The sequence below is a fragment of the Hemiscyllium ocellatum genome, chromosome X, assembly GCF_020745735.1.
Source record: "Hemiscyllium ocellatum isolate sHemOce1 chromosome X, sHemOce1.pat.X.cur, whole genome shotgun sequence".
Classification (NCBI taxonomy): Eukaryota; Metazoa; Chordata; class Chondrichthyes; order Orectolobiformes; family Hemiscylliidae; genus Hemiscyllium; species Hemiscyllium ocellatum.
Genome location: NC_083453.1, coordinates 4,823,528 through 4,840,656, shown reverse-complemented (window position 1 = coordinate 4,840,656; position 17,129 = coordinate 4,823,528). Strand labels below are relative to the sequence as shown.

General features: G+C 45.1%; 1 protein-coding gene across 1 annotated transcript in view; it reads right to left on the bottom strand.

Annotated features, from left to right (window-relative positions):
• Positions 1-17,129, bottom strand: part of slc26a10 (solute carrier family 26 member 10) — a 92,986-nt gene that overhangs the window by 57,156 nt on the left and 18,701 nt on the right. Inside the window, exons 7-11 of the mRNA XM_060820964.1 lie at positions 14,301-14,448; positions 10,041-10,154; positions 9,077-9,154; positions 6,626-6,721; positions 5,591-5,697 (exon numbers count right to left, since the gene is read on the bottom strand). Of these exons, the coding sequence (XP_060676947.1) occupies positions 5,591-5,697; positions 6,626-6,721; positions 9,077-9,154; positions 10,041-10,154; positions 14,301-14,448 (543 nt within the window). The remainder of the gene's footprint in view (positions 1-5,590; positions 5,698-6,625; positions 6,722-9,076; positions 9,155-10,040; positions 10,155-14,300; positions 14,449-17,129) is intronic.

The following is a 17,129-nucleotide window of genomic DNA, read 5'->3' as shown; positions in this document are numbered from 1 at the left end:
GGGTCAGCGCTTAGGGAGTGCTGCACTGTTGGAGGGTCTCATAGTCAACTGGTTAAGAAGATTCAGTCACATGGAATGCTTGGTGAGCTAGCAAGTTGGATATAAAATTGTTTTGGCCATAGGCAACAGAGGGTAGAGTGGAGGGGTGTTTTTCTGCCTTGGTGGGTAGGTGTCTGTGACCAGTGGTGCTCCACAAAGATCAGTCCTCTGTTGGTAATAATATTTCAAAACGTTTTTTGATGAAAATGTCAGAGATAAGTTTGCAGACAATATGAAAACTGGTGGAATTGTGGGTCATGAGGAAGGATATCAAAGGATCAGCTGTAAGAAATGGAGAAAAGGCAGGTGTGGTTTAATCCTGACAAGGGTGAGGTGATGCATTTTGGGAGGTCAAATCCAAGGGGAACGTATAGAGTAAAGGGCAGGACTCTTAGGAGCATTGATATCCGGAGGGATCTTGGGGTACAAGCCCATACCTCCCTGGAAGGGGCAGCACACGTGGGTAAGGTGGTAAAGAGGGCAATACAGCATGTTTACCATCATCAGGCAGGGCACTGAGTATACAAGGTGGCAGGTCAGGTTACAGCTGTATAAAACATTAGTGAGGCCACATTTGGAATGTTGTGTGCAGTTCTGGTCCCCACACTATAGGAAGGATGTGGAAGTTTTGGAGAGGATGCGGAAGGGGTTTACCAGGATGTTACCTGGATTGGAGGGTATCAGCTATCAGGAGAGATTGGATAAACCTGGATTGTTTTCACTAGAGCGTCGGAGACTGAAGGGCGGTCTGATCGAAGGATATACAATTATCAGGGTCATGGATAGGGTGGGTAGTCGGAGTCTCTTTCCCAGGGTGGGAATGTCAAACCTAGGGGGAGTAGGTTTATGGTCAGAGGGGGAGAGTGTAAAGGAGGAACGTTTTTTACTCAGTGGGTGGTAGGTGTCTGCATCACGCTGCCGGGGGGAGGTGGTAAAACCCGATACAATAGCAACATTGAACAGGCATTTACACAGACACATGAACAGGCAGAGAATTGTGGGATATGGACCGTGTGCAGGCAGATGGGATTAGCTTAGAATGGCATCATGGTCAGCACAGACATGGTGGGCCGAAGGGCCTGTTCCTGTGCTGTACTGTACTGTTCTGTGCTCCATGGCCTTGGTCCCTATAATCCTCCGTCTCCAAGTGTTTTTATTTAAACGTGATGAGGATGTATGTCTCAATCATCCGTTTCAGGCAGTGAATTCCAAATCACCACTGCTCTGTGGATGAGAAAAGAAACCTCTTGATCAGGTCTCTCTCAGGAGACCATTTCATCTGGTTGAGGAGTCTCGAACAATGGGGTCCTAACCTTACAATGAGGCAGTTCAGGGGTGACAACAAAGGGCATTGAGCATCTGGACCTTTCTCCTGCAAAAATGCTGCTCTGAATGGGTCAAGAGGGGGATTCAATCGATTCGCTTCGGGTTGCAGACTGAGGCCAGGCCAGAGAGCGACGCTCCAGGTCAGCTGTAGTCTTTTGCAATGACCAAGGAGACCCGGATAACTTTTCCCTGTTCCTACCTTCCCATTATAGCAGACCGGCAGGGAATGCTTTGGGGAAAAAAAAGTATCTTTATTTCAACAATGTGTCTTTGGTCACATCAGAATTGTTTTCTCGCTCAGTTTTTTTTCAATTGCTAAATCACAGAAGAGGGAAGTTCCAAAACATTCAAAATTATTGGTGTGCATTGTTTAAGGGAACATTTACGTCAGAGAGAGAAAGCTGGGTGAATAGTCAAAGCCATGGCACAGAAAAGGTGCAGGAAAATGTGGTTGGCTTTATATTTGTTCCAAGTGTCTCATATTTAGAATTTATCACAAAGGATCTGAACTTGGAAATAATAAACCGATGAAGCAGGGTCAGTGTGCATTCGGGAATGCAAAATCGTGCTTGGCACACCTGTTGGAATTTTTTGACAATGTTACAAAGAAAATTGACGAAGGAGAGGCGATGAATGCACTATATTCAGATTTTCAGATGTTTTGTGATAAGGTTCCCCACAGCAGGTTAGAGGCAGAGAATTGAACAGCATAGAAACTGACCCTTCAGTCTAACTTGTCCATGTTGAGCAGATATCCCAACCTAGTCTAGTCCCATTTGACAGCACTTGGCTCATTTCCCTCTAAACCCATCCAGATGCATTTTAAACATTGTAATTGTACCAGCCTCCATCGCTGGCAGCTCATTCCATATAAGCACCACCCTCTGGGTGAAAAAAGTTGCCCCTTAGGTCCCTTTTATATCTTTCCCCTCTCACCCTAAACCTATGCCCCTCTAGTTCTGGACTCCCCTACCCCTGGGGAAAAAAACCTTGTCTATTTACCCTATCCATGCCCCTCATGATTTTGTAAACTTGTATAAGGTCACCCCTCAGCCTCCGACGCTCCAGGGAAAACAGCCCCAGCCTGTTCAGCCTCCCCCTGTAGCTCAAACCCTCCAATCCTGGCAACATCCTTGTAAATCTGTATCAACCCTGTCAAGTTTCACAACATCCTTCCTTTAGCAGGGAGACCAGAATGGGACATATTATTCTAAAAGTGGCCTCACCAATATCCTGGACAACTTGTTTAAGAATATTAAATTGCTCAGGATAGGAGGTAATATCCATGGATTAATGATTGGTTAACAGACAGACAGAGTGTGGGCCATTCTCACATTGACAGTCTGTGACAGTGGGGCACTGCAAGGGTCAGTACTTGGGCCCTAGTTGTTCACGATATAGATCAATGGTATGGGTGTGGCGACCACTTGCAATATTTCCAAATCTGCAGATGAGCAGGACTGTGTGTTCCAAGGAAGATGTAAACTGTTTTCAGGAGGATTTGGACAGACTCGGTGAATGGATGAGAACATGGCAGATGGAATATGATGTGGGAAAAAGTATACAGAAGTATTCCTTAAATGGTAAGATTCTGGAAAGTGTAAATGTATAAAGGGACCTAGGTGTCCTTGCTAATAAGTCACTGAAGATTAACATTCAGGTGCAGCAAGCTATTGGGATGGTGAATGTAATGTCAGTCTTTATTGTCAGAGGGGTTGAGTACAGGAGCAGTGAAATCTTGCTTTAATTGTACAGGAGCTTGGTTAGACTGCAGCTGGAGTACTGAGTGCAGTTCTGGTCTCCATATCTCAGGGAAGTAACAATTGAGTTTCAATTGACTCGTTCCCAGGATGGTGGGACCATCCCATGCTGGGATATTGGGCAAAACTGAGCTTATATTCTCGGGTGTGTTAGAAAATGACAGCTGGTCCCATTAAAATTGATAAAGTAGATGGAGGTAAACTGTTCGTCCGAGTTGGCCAAGCTGGGACCAGGGGCACAACTTAAAAATAAGGGGGATGCCCTTCCAGGCCGTGATGAGGCAAGTTGTTTTACTCAGACAATGGTGAGGTTAACGATAACATGAGTAAAAGATGCTGAGGTGTCTGATCAGCCATGATCGTACTAAATGGTGGAGTGAGCTCAACAGGCTGAATGGCCTCCTCCTTTTCTGTGTTCCTGAGATAAACCGTAATGGATCCAATAATCTTGTCTGTGGTGCATATCCCGATAATTCCACTGAGAACATTTTGGAGATCCATAGATCTTGTGAGTAACACTCAAAATATCATTTCCAATGTGTGAAATCAGACAGAAAATAAGTGGCAGTGAATAAATGCTGCTAAATGTTCCCCTGTTGTATTGACAAAAATGACATGAAATGGCCAACTATTAAATCTCGTCATAAACATTGTTTCTCAACCAAAACAAAGATTTGATTAAAAGACAGTCTTTTTTTTTAACCACACAATGCAAAATAAGGAGTGCTCTGTACTATTTGGCTGATCTTAATTTTCAACATACTGCTTTCAAAAATCACAACACAAAGTCCCGTCTCTTTTTCACTTCAAGTCCAAATTGGAAAACACATTGGAAGTGCTCAATGCCTCCAGGGCCCAAGTCGACATGAGATGATAACTCCCCTGCACCCCACGGAGGGCGAAACAAAGTGCCATTTGCCCATGACTGGCAACTGTTATTTGAAAATGTGGACAGTAGAGGGGGATAATGCTCTTTTGAATTACAACTGGACACCAGATGAAACCAATTAACACTTCCTGGGAATGCGGTTGCCTCAAAGATTTTTTAAGATACCCATCCCTAATTGCGGCACAGAAATGCAGTTATACACAACTGAAGCATGCTTATTATTCATTAGGGCTCCAGACACAGGACCCTGACTTCTGCTGGTCTCCAGGTAAAAACACCTGGTTTCTGCTGGTCTCCACAAAAAAATCCCCAACTCATGTTGGTCCCCACAAACAAATCCCCGATTCCTGCTGGTCTCCAGATATAAATTCCTGTCTCCTGCTGGTCCCCACAAACAAATCCCCAACTTCTGCTGGCCTCCACAAACAATTGGGTGGCACAGTGGTTAGCAATGCTGCCTCACAGCGCCAGAGACCCGGGTTCAATTCCTGCCTCAGGTGACTGTGTGGAGTTTGCACGTTCTCCCCGTGTCTGCGTGGGTTTCCTCCCACAGTCCAAAAATGTGCAGGTTAGGTGAATTGGCCATGCTGAATTACCCGTAGTGTTAGGTGAAGGGGTAAATGTAGGGGAATGGGTCTGGGTGGGTTGCTCTTCGGAGGGTCAGTGTGGACTTGTTGGGCCAAAGGGCCTGTTTCCACACTGTAAGTAATCTAATCTCATCTAAACCTGTTGGTCTCCACAAACAAATCTCTGACTCCTGTTGGTCTCCAGACACAAATCCCTTACTCCTGATGGTCTCCACAAACAAATCCCTGCCTCTCACAAGCCTCCTAGCAGATAATAAAACAACACAAACACATTGCCGGTTTCTAGCCTGAGTTCATTGTTTTTTGAAGTATTCAATTGTTTGATCATTCTGTCTTTTGACAATGCGAGTCTGGGAACTGATCTATCTTTGATTGGTTCAGCCTGGGTGTGGATTCTGAGCAAACTAAAGTATGGCTACAGAAGTTTTTGGAAGCTGAGCTGGGATCAGCGCAAATGCAGGAGTAAGTGAGGACTGCAGATGCTGAAGATCAGAGGTGAGAGTGTTGTGCTGGAAAAACACAGCAGCTCAGGCAGAATCCCAGGCTAATCCTATGAAGGGCTTATGCCTGAAACATTGCTTCTCCTGCTAATTCCTGATGAAGGACTTATGCCTGATTCTCCTGCTACCTTGGATACTGCCTGACATGCTGTGCTTTTTCAGCACCACACTGTCAACTCAGCAAAAGTGCAGTCATTTTACAATTGCACAGATATTTAAAATCTCTGATACACAAACCTCTTGCCCACTTCAAAAACCTGTATTGGCTCTGTATAGCTCTGAGAGATATGAAATATGCAACAGATTTTTGGTCTACAATAGGGCAGAGGTCATGCCATCATACTGATTCTTCATGCAATGCCCTTTTTTGGGTATGGCCATGGCACATTCAGCTAACGTACCCTTCCATTAAACAACAGATTTGTCAAGAGCTTTGGTTCGGGAGTGAAGTCGTGGGCACTAATTCTGCCTCAATAACAGGCGCGGTACCTTTGAGTGCGGTAAATCACGGTCATCATGGAAAACGCCACGCCCACAGCTAGGCCGAGGTCCGCGTTCAGTGTGATTACAGCCAGCCATGTGACCACCCAGACTGTCTGCAAAAGTACAAGGCAAATGGTTGTCAGAGTGCATACAGGGACCGTGATGAAGACTTTGTGTGGGCACAGGACAGTACAGCAAAGAAAGTTTACAGGCCCGAATCTCGTTATTTTAATCAACGTGCTCAGAAATATTATGATGCATATTCGCAGCAGGTGGGATTTTGAACTCGGGCCTAAGATAGGGATACTACCACTGTGCCATCAGGCTCAAAGAATAAAGAGCAGCACAGCACAGGAACAGGCCCCCTGTGCTAACACGTGACACCTTTCTCTTCCTCTACATGGTCCATATCCCTCTATTCCCTGCCTGTTCATATATCTGTCAAGCGGCCTCTTAAACATTGCTATTATAGTTGTCTCCATCACCTCCTCTGGCAGCGAATTCCAGACACTTACCAGCCTCTGTGTAAAAACACTGGCCTTTCACATCTTTCCCCTTTTACCTTAAATCTACGTCCCTGAGTAATTGACATTTCCACCCTGGGAAAAAGGTTATCCATGCCTCACATGATTTTGGGAACTTCTGTGAGGTCACCCCTCATCCTTTGATATTCAAACCAAGTTTTTATCTTCATAGCCAATACCCTCCAAATCAGGCAACATTCCGGTAAACCAGTTCTGTACCCTCTCCAAAGCCTCCATGTCCTTCTCGGAGTGTGGCGACCAGAACTGTTCCAAACTGAAGTTCTATACAGCTGCATCATGATTTGCCAATGCTTATACTCTATGCCCCAATAGATATATACAAGCATGCCATGTGCCTTCTTGATTATCTTATCCACTTGTGTGGCCTCTGTCAGGGAACTGTAGACCTGTACACCTCAAATGGGATGGCTAATGATCAATCATGGGTGATTGTTTGCGAGGCGGTTCTTGGGCCAGGAGCAACATTATAAAAGAGAACTCAGGTTCAACAACTTACAAAGTCCATTTTGCTCACTCTCCACAGTTCTGGTAGATCCTGGAACTGGAGGAACATCTGGCGCAGGCTGGTGACATTAATACAGGCCAGAACTGCCTGAAAAACAGGGCATTTTATTCTTATTAACTCCCCACAATATTGCTTACTCTCTCTGTCAGAAGCAAATGATACTTACCATTTGCAGAAACAGATAAGTTCAGAGCAGGAGTAGGCCCAAAGGACATGAGTGAACCAAAATGGGTTTTGACAACAATCAGTGATAGTTGTCATGGTTACGATTAGTGAGACTAGCTTCCTAGTCCAGATCTTACAATAACTTTACATTTATAATGGTTTATGGCCCACTAGTATCATCTAGTGAAGGATATCTTCCATCCTTACCCAGTCTGGGCCGACAAGTGACTCCAGACCCACAGCCAATGTGGTTGACTCTTAACTGTTCCCTGAAATGGCTCAGTGAGCCATTCAATTCAAGGGCAATTAGGGATTGGCAGAAATGTCAGACTTGCCAGCAATGTCTACTTCCCATGTAAGATTTTAAACTCTACTGGCATTTGAGCCCACATTTCCAAAGTTTAATTTGGATAAATGCAAGGTCTTCCATTTTGGTAAAACAAACAAGGGCAGGCCTTACACACTTTATGGTAGGGCCCTGGGTAGTGTTGTAGGACACAGAGACCTAGGAGTTCAGGTAAATAATTCTTTGAAAAAGACAGGGGGGTTAAGAAGGCATTTAGCATGCTTGCCTTCATTGCTCAGTCCTTTGAGTGTAGGAGTTGGGACGCCATGTTGAGGTTGTACAGAACATTGGTGAGGTCTCTTCTGGAGAACTGTGTCCAGTTCTGGTCGCCCTGTTACAGGAAGGATATTATTCAGCTGGAGAGGGTTCGGAAGGATGTTGCTGGGTATGGAGGGTTTGAGTTATTAGGAGAGGCTGGAGAGGCTGGGACTTTTTTCACTGGAGCGTAGGAGGTTGAGGGGTGACCTTATAGAGGCTTATAAAATCACCTGGATAAGGTGAATGGCAGGTGTCTTTTCCCTAGGGTGAGAGATTTCAAAACTTGGGAATATATTTTTAAGTTGAGAGGAGAAAGACTGAAAAAAGACATGAGAAGCAACTGGGAGGGACCCCTCCTGTCTGTTGATTGTTGTGCGGTGCCCATTCATCCGTTGTCATAGCCTTTGCTCAGTTTCCCCAATGTATCATGGTACATTGGAGAAATCGAACAAAGGCTACGACAACGGATGAATGGGCACCGCACAACAATCAACAGACAGGAGGGTTCCCTCCCAGTTGGGGAACACTTCAGTGGTCCAGGTCATTCCGCCTCGGACCTTCGGATGACCATCCTCCAAGGTGGACTTTGGGACAGGCAGCAGAGGAAAGAGGCTGGGCAGAGGCTGATAGTAAGTTTGGTACCCATAAGGAGGGCCTCAACTGGGACCTTGGATTCATGTCACATTACAGGTGATCACCATTGCACTACACACACACAGATATTCCTACACACACACACTCTCACATACACACGGACACAGGGACATACAGACGCGCACACAGACACCCACACACACCCTTATAGACACACACACTCCCACACTCACACATGCACCCCCTCACAGACTTAAGACACTCTGCACCCACTATACACACACACACACACACACACACACACACACACACACACACACACACATATATTGTGTGGGGTGAATTTGTACTTGCAGAGTTACATTGCACTCTGCTCAAAAACTGCATATATTCATGGAGAACTCTGAGCTCAAAAACTGCAGGAATTTATGTAAAACTCTGTTGTCTCGCTTTTTAGATTAGAATCGATCTAAATATCAGGTCATAGACAGAGAACACAGGGGGCTAACACCTTCAACATATTGTCTAGCTATCACCATTGTTAACAGCTAACCCGAGAATGCAACTTTAAAAAGAAGGGTTTTGTGATTTACACATGAAAGAAGTGAAACTATCACTGTATTCTAACAGATGAACGGCTTAACAGACAATCAATTTTTCAATGTAGAATTTCAGTTACATCACACTGCAAATTGTTGCTATAAATTCTGTGTTACGATCGAGCCCTCCACTATCACCTGATGAAGGAGCGTCGCTCCGAAAGCTAGTGTGCTTCCAATTAAACCTGTTGGACTATAACTTGGTGTTGTGTGATTTTTAACTTTGTACACCCCAGTCCAACACCGGCATCTCCAAATCAGGAATAGGAAAGGTTTGGAGGGATATGAGCCAAGCGCAGGCAAGTGGGACTCGTTTAGTTTGGGATTACAGTCGGCATGGACTGGTTGGACCGAAGGGTCCGTTTCCATGCTGTATGACTCTGTGACGCTACAAAGGACTCATCCATCAGCTAGTAGCATAATGACGTTATCATTACAACATCATCTCCATCAAAGGTTAGCGTGATTTCTATGGCTCACCTTGGGTAGAGAGTAAAACAGTGGCCCAATCAAAAGTAGCACCACCAAGACAACAAGACAGGTGAAAAATCCAGCAAGCTGCAAAATCAGAATGGTAGAATTGGATTGAGTACAAGTCATGATAACTTCGCGGTAACTTACTGGCTCAATGGCGTCACTCTCACCCCTGAGTTAATTGCTTCAAGTCACACCAAAGAGCTGTTTGAGCACAAAATCTAGATTGCCACAGCCAATGAGGGGGTGCCTCACTGCCGGAGGTCCAGGCTTTCAAAGGAGCTCTTAACCAAGTCCCTGTCTGCCCTCTCTGGTGAAATCCCAGGGCTCTGTCTGACTTGGAGCAGAAGAACTCTCTAAGCACCCCGGCCAATATCCATCCCTGAGCGACGTCAAGGCAACAGCCTTGCGGGCTATTTATCACATTGTTGTTTGTGGGAGCTTGCTGGGTTTCCAACATTACAACATCGACAGGTTCAAAATACTTCATTGACATTTTCAGGGGAGGAGATGGCCTTGTGGTATTATCGATGGACCATTAATCCAGGGACCCAGATCATGTTCTGGGGACCTGAGTTCAAATCCCACCATGTTGGAATTTGAATTCAATAAAAAATAGTCCTGCTGGAATTAAGAATCTAAAGATGACCATGAATCCATTGTTGGATAAACCCATCTGCTTGACTAATGTCCTTTTGCGAAGGAAACCGCCATCCTGACCTGGTCTGGCCTCCAGGTGACTCCAGACTCACAACAATGTGGTTGACTCTCAACTGCCCTCTGGGCATTTAGGGATAGGCAATAAATGCTGGGCCGAGTCAGAGATGCCCTTGTCCCCTGAATGAATTAAGAAACAAAATCCCTGGTGCCATTCTAATAAATCCCTTTTCCAAGGTTATAGCCCTTCCATCTAGGCAAACTATCTGCAAGTAGCAACTCTGTGGGACTCCTGTGTGGATGATCCTCCTACCTGCGTAGAGCTCCCCGTATTCTCTAGGATACTGCTCGTAGCCAATGAAGCTGAACTTGGAAAACAGGTGAATAGGGAGGAAATGGTATTCGAAATTCCGTGAGCCAAGAGTTCCTACAAAACAGGGAGGAAACTAGTTTAGAGCAGCGTGGGCTGGGAAGGGAACATAATTTGAACTCAAAAGCCTACAGGATTCAAGATCGGTGAAGAAAAGGTGAGGGTATTTCTCCCGGGTTTCCGGATACTCTATTCCCATACATTCAAGCAGGGGCTCAGCCAGGAAAGCCTGTGGATTTGTGCCAAACTGCCACTGACAGAGCAGGAGAAGCCCTGAGGAAATCAAAGATACATAGAACGGTACAGTTCAGGAACAGGCGCTTCGGCCCATCAAGCCAGTGCTGACACATGACACCGTTCTAAACTAAACACTTTTTGCCTCCACACGGTGCGTATCCCACAATTCTCTGCCTATTCATGTACCTGTCTATTAAAAGTTGCTGCTGTATCTGTCTCCAGCACCTCCTCTGGCAGCATATTCCAGGCCCTGACCACCCTCTGTGTAAAAACAACCTGCCTCTCACATCTCCTTTCAACTTAGCCCCTTTTACCTTAAACCTATGTCCCCTCTTACTTGACATTACTACCCCGGGAAAAAGACTCCAAATATCCCAGTCTATCCATTCCTTTCATGGTTTTGTAAACTGCTATCAGGTCATCCTGCAACGTTAAAGTGAAAACAAACCAAATCTGTCCACTCTCTCCTGAAAGTTTTAGATTAGATTACTTACAGTGTGGAAACAGGCCCCTCGGCCCAACAAGTCCACACCGACCCGCCAAAGTGCAACCCACCCATACCCCTACATTTACCTCTTACCTAACACTACGGGCAATTTAGCATGGCCAATTCACCTGACCCACACATCTTTGGACTGTGGGAGGAAACCCACACAGACATGGGGAGAACGTGCAAACTCCACACAGTCAGTCGCCTGAGTTGGGAATTGAACCCGGGTCTCAGGCGCTGTGAGACAGCAGTGCTAACCACTGTGTCACCTTGCCCCTCATAGCTAGTACACTTCAATCCAGGCAACATCCTGGCAAACCGTTTCTCTATTCTCTCCAAAGCCTCCACATCCTTCTGGGAGTGTGACAACCAGGACTGGACACAATATTCCAAATGTAGCCTAACTAATGTTCCACACAGCTGCAATATGACTAGCCAATTTTTATACTCTGCGCCCTGACTGATGAAGGCTAGCATGCCTTACCCCTTCTTGACCACTTTACCCACTTTTGTTGCCACTTTGAGGGGACAGTTGACCTATACGCTGAGAGCCCTCTGTATGTTGATGCTACTAAAGGTTCTGCTATTTACTGTATACTTCCCTCCTGCATTAGACCTTCCACAATGCATCACGCCACATTTATTGGGATTAACCTCCATCTGGCATTTCTCCATCCAAGTCTCCAGCCTATCTCTACCCTGCTGTATTTCCTGGTAATCCTCCTCACTGTCCAGAGCTCCCCAACCTTTGTGTCATCCGCAAGTTTACTAATCAGGCCACCTATATCTTCCAATTTATTTATACAGAGGAGCCTCGATTATCTGAATGACACGGGTGGGGAGTATTTTGTTCAGATAATCGAATGTTCGGATAATCAAATGCCGGATAACACAGTTTAGCCAAGCACTAGGACCTTGTGATCTTGCCGGATAATCTGATATTCAAATAGTCGAATGCTGGATAATCAAGGTTCCTCTGTATATACATATGTAATATTACATATTACAAACACCAGGGGTCCCAGCACTGATCCCTGCAGAACACCACCGGTCACAGAGCTTCAGTCAGACAGACACCCTTCTACCGCTACTCTGTGTCTTCTATGGCCAAGCCAGTTGTGTCCAATTTACTAGCTCACTGCAGATCCTATGTGACGTCATCTTCTGTATCAGCCTGCCATGAGGGAACTTGTCAAAGGCTTTGCTAAAGTCCATCCACCACCCTGCCCTCATCAATCATCTGCGTCACTTCCTCAAAAGATTCCACCAGGTTTGTGAGACACGACCTCTCTCGAAAGCCATGCTGCCTATCACTAATAAATCCATATTTTTAACAATCTGAGTAAATCCTAAATGAGGTAAGGCTCACCAGATCTGTAATTTATTGGATTATTGCTATTGCTCTTAATTCATGGGCAGGTGCAAAATGTTACTAGTGGCCTATTAGCTACGTCACTGAGCTAATAATCTAGCAACCCAGGATAATGTTCTGGGGTCACAGGTTCAAGCCTTGCTGTGCTGGTAGAATTTAAACTCAATTTTAAAAATCGGGGATATAAAGCTAATTTCAGCCATGGTGACCACAAATGCCCCAAGAACCCATGTGATTCACTAATGGCCTTGCTTTTGGAAAGGAAATTTGCCATCTTTACCCAGTCTGGTCTACATTAGCACAGCAAAGTGGTTGACTCTTAAATTCCCTCAGAAATAGCTCAACAAGCCACTCATTCAAGGACAATGAGGCCAACTAATGGAGACCTTTCCAATAAGGCCTACAACTTGAAAAAGCCTCTTGGGAGCACAGGGAAGGGGACAATGAGTCAATTAACATATCTGGGATTGATTTTTTTCTTGGCTATGGAAGGGTTCAGGAACAGGAACAGGCCATTCAGCTACTCAGGGCTATGCTACAATCTAATTAGATCAGTAATTCTGCATCTTAACTTCATTTACCCAGTTCAATTCCATAACCCTTAAACCCCTTTATCCAAGAGGAATACTCTGTCAATCTTAGCCATTGAATTTTCAACTGACCCCCAGCATCAACAACATTTTGGAGGGAGAACATTCCAGATTTTCTCTCCCCTGACTAGCCTGGTTCTCCTTTCACGGTTTCCTCACCCCCTTGTTCTGACTGCCCCCACTAGAGGAAATAGTTTCAGCCTAACAACTTCTTTAAGCATCTGAGAATCATAGAGTCATACAGCACAGAAACAGACCTGTCCATGCCAATAAATTTTCCAAACTAAACTAGCCTCACTTGCCAACATTTGGCTTATTCCCTTCTAAACCCTTCCTATCTATGTACTTCATTGAATCGTAGAGTCATGCAGCATGGAAAGAGACCCTTCAGCCCAACTCGTCCATGCTGACCAGGTTTCCCAAACTGAACTCGTCCCATTTGCCAGCATTTGGCCCATATCCTTGTAATCACTTCCTATTCATATACCCATTCTGATGCCTTTTAAATGTTGTAACTGTACCAGCCTCCACCACTTCCTCTGGCAGCTCATTCCATACATGCACCACCCTCTGTGTGAAAAAGTTGGCCCTTAGGTCCCTTTATAAATCTTTCCCCTCTCACCTTAAACCTATGCCCTCTAGTTCTGGACTCCCCTACCCTGGGAAAAAGACCTTGGCTATTCACCCTATCTGCGCCCCTCATGATTTTATAAATCTCTATCAGGTCACCCCTCAGCTTCCAACACTCCAGGGAAAACAGCCCCAGCCTGTTCAGCCACTCCCTTTAGCTCAAACCTTCCAATCCTTGCAAATCCTTTTGATCCTTTCCAATTTAATAATATCCTTCCTGTAGCAAGGCAACCAGAATATAAATAGGATGGGTTTAGAGGGATATGGACCAAATGCTGGCAAACAGAACTAGATTAATTTAGGAGAGCTGGTAGGTGAGTTGGACCGAAGGGTCTGTTTCCTTGCTGTACACGCGATGACTCTATAATTGTATGCTGTACTCCAAAAGTGGCCTCAGCAATGTCCTGTGCAGCCGTAACATGACATCCCAACTCCTGTACTCAATACTCTGAGTAATGAAGGCAGGCGTGCCAAATGCCTTCTTCATCACCCTATGGGAACTGTGTCGCAACCTTCAAGGAACTACGTACTTGCAGCCCCACGTCTCTCTGTTTGGCAACACTCCCCAGGGCCCTACCATTAATTGTGCAAGTCCTGCCCTGGTTTGTCTTACCAAAATGCAACACCTCGCATTAATCTTAATTCAACTGCATCTGCCATTGTTTGGTCCACTGGCCCAGTTGATCAACAACCCCTTGTACTCTGAGATAACCTTCTTCACTATCCACTACACCACCAATTTTGGTGTCATCCGCAAACTTACTCATCATGCCTCCCATATTCAGTTATATAAATGACAAACAGCAGTGGATCCAGCACCGAGCGGACAAGAGACCACCAGGTGAGGACTGAATCAGGCTCATTTGTAGTTTGACGCTACAGACCTGATTGGGGTCAATCTTGTATCTGTGCTTGTCTGCATAGAGCATAGCCAGTGATACAGACACAGCGTAGCCGACAAAGGTAATTGCAATGGTATCTCCGATTATACTCGGGATGCTCCCCAATGCTGGCAACTGGGGCTTTGGGAATCTAGGAAGAAAATGAAGAGAAGATGTTATTATTTCATTGTCTTTTGAAATAGGTTGGGGTAAAAGGCAACTAATAGACAAATAAAAAGGCTTAACATGTGTTTCGGTCCCCTTTAATGCTGACTGTTAGAAGCTGAATGGAACTTCCCATGGTTCCAAAGAGATTCCTTTCATACTCCCTCCTCAGATTTCCTAGCCATCACTTCCAACTCATCTTTTTCATTCAAAATACAATGAGGTGCATAGGATTGCCTTTGGCAACAAGTTGTCCATTGGACATAAGACCATAGGAGCAGAAATTAGGCCATTCAGCCTATTGAATCTGCTCCACCATTTGATTATGGCTGATAGGTTTTTCAACCCCGTTTTCCTGCTTTCTCCTATAACCTTTGACCTGGTTGGCGATCAAGGACTTATCTACCTCTGTCTTAAATATACTCAATGACCTGGCCCCACGGCCTTCTGTGGCAATGAATTCCACAGCTTCCCCACTCTCTGGCTGAAGAAGTTTCCCCTTATCTCTGTTCTAAAGGGTCTTCCCTTTCCTCTGAGGTGGTGTATCAGCCATCTGCTATGGGCCCAGTGCATGATGAAGTCAGGTGTGGTGTCAAATGAGATGCCAGTTTATCATCCCCCATTTCACGCTGCTGCCCAAAACCAACTTCACCCTCAATGGGACCTGTGCCGTTAGCATGTGCAAGTTGGCGTTGTGTACTTGTTGGTAGAGACTGAACTGCAAGATGCCAAGAAAGTGCCCCGAATTTCTGACATCTTCTGCCCGCAGATGGATGACCATCACTTCATAAACTGAGGATTCAACTTTATCCCAAACTATCCTGAAATGAACAGTGAAAGACCTGCAGGTGCTGGGAATCAGACATCAAAACAGAAATTGCTGGGAAAGCTCAGCATCTTCGGAGAGAAATCAGAGTTCACGTTTCAGTTAACACAGTTCTGAGGAAGGGTGACTGGACCCAAAATATTGACTCTAATTTCTCTCTACTGATGCCAGATCTGCTGAGCTTTTCCAGCAATTTCTGTTTAGCCTGCCATGCACTTGGCTCCAAAATCATTCCTTGTCTGATTCTCCCAGGTCGCTTTCCCTTCAATGTATCCGTTTGTTATGATCCCAGCTGAAGCTAATACAAAGTTAAAAATCACACAACACCAGGTTATATCCAACAGGTTTAATTGGAAGCACTAGCTTTCGGAGCGACGCTCCTTCATCAGGAGATAGAAGGAGCGTCGCTCCGAAAGCTAGTGTGATTCCAATCAAACCTGATGGACTATAACCTGGTGTTGTGTGATTTTTAACATTGTACACCCCAGTCCAACACCGGCATCTCCAAATCGAAGCTAATACAGTACTTGGCAAGTTAGATCCTTGACTGAAATATGGCTCAATAGCTCATAACTTTATTTCTTTTTAATCGTGGAAGTCAGTTACTGAATGCAGTCATGAGAGGCTGCCAGTGTACTTATAAGGCAAGGAACAAAACATGAACCATAGACAAAACGTTGAAAAGACTTCACTACAGACATCAGGAGAGCACTCAAATTCAGATTACCTGTTTTATCCCCAGCAATATCCTTACAAACACTCAAACCTCAGCAAAGGGTCACTGCCATCTGCTCAGTCAAATCAAGGGGCCAGTGGAGGTTCTTAGCACGGACTCAAGCTGGTACAATGGCAAGCTGTTTCGTTACAGCAAATTTTTGTGCATTCACAAGATGCTTTCTTTCAGCTGGTATCTCTCCCTGACACACTTAAACTGCAAATTAAACTCACTATGACTTCATTTTCAAAGCAACAACACAGGTTTCCTCAATGCAGTCTCCAGTAACCATTCCCTCACATATATATTCCACACTCTGATTGCCTGACTGTATGAATTGATTGGTTTGCAGTGTCACTGGACTCCTGTGACTAGGCAGCAGTATGATATGTTTTAATGTAGTGACCTGTTACTATATTAAAACACCCTTCCCCAGCTCTTCAATGTCAAAGTTGTCAAAACTAGGGCAGCATGGTGGCTCAGAGGTTAGTACTGCTGCCTCACAGCACCAGAAACCCAGGTTTGATTCTACCCTCGGGCAACTGTCTGTGTGAAGTTTGCACATTCTCCCTGTACCTGTGTGAGTTTCCTCTGGGTGCTGCGGTTTCCTCCCACAATCCAAAGATGTGCAGGTTAGTTGGATTGGCCATGGTAAGTTGTCCAGAGATATGTGGGTTAGCCATGGGAAATGCAGGGTTACAGGGATGGAGTGGGTCTGAGTGGAATGCTCTTCGGAGGGTTGGTATGGACTTGATGGGCCAAGTGCCCTGCTTCCACATGTAGGGATGCTATAATTCATTAAATACATATCAAACTAAACAGACCCTCTGCCACCACAGTGCCAAGCTCACCAACAAAGGTATAAAGATGACTAACCATATCATCCCCTTCTCTGCATACAGAATATCATTTCAATGTGAAGTTGTATATGCATGGCCCACGTGAATTCTTTCAGCGATTGATCCAGGTAAGATGTTTCACATTTGGGCAATGTCGAAATGGATGTTTACTCGGAGAATGATTTTCTTGCATTCTCCCTTCACCATGGAGAAAGCTGGAGCATTAGAACATTGGTCTCCTAGTCGGAGATCTACAGCAGTGACCTCCAACCCTCCAATAAATGGCC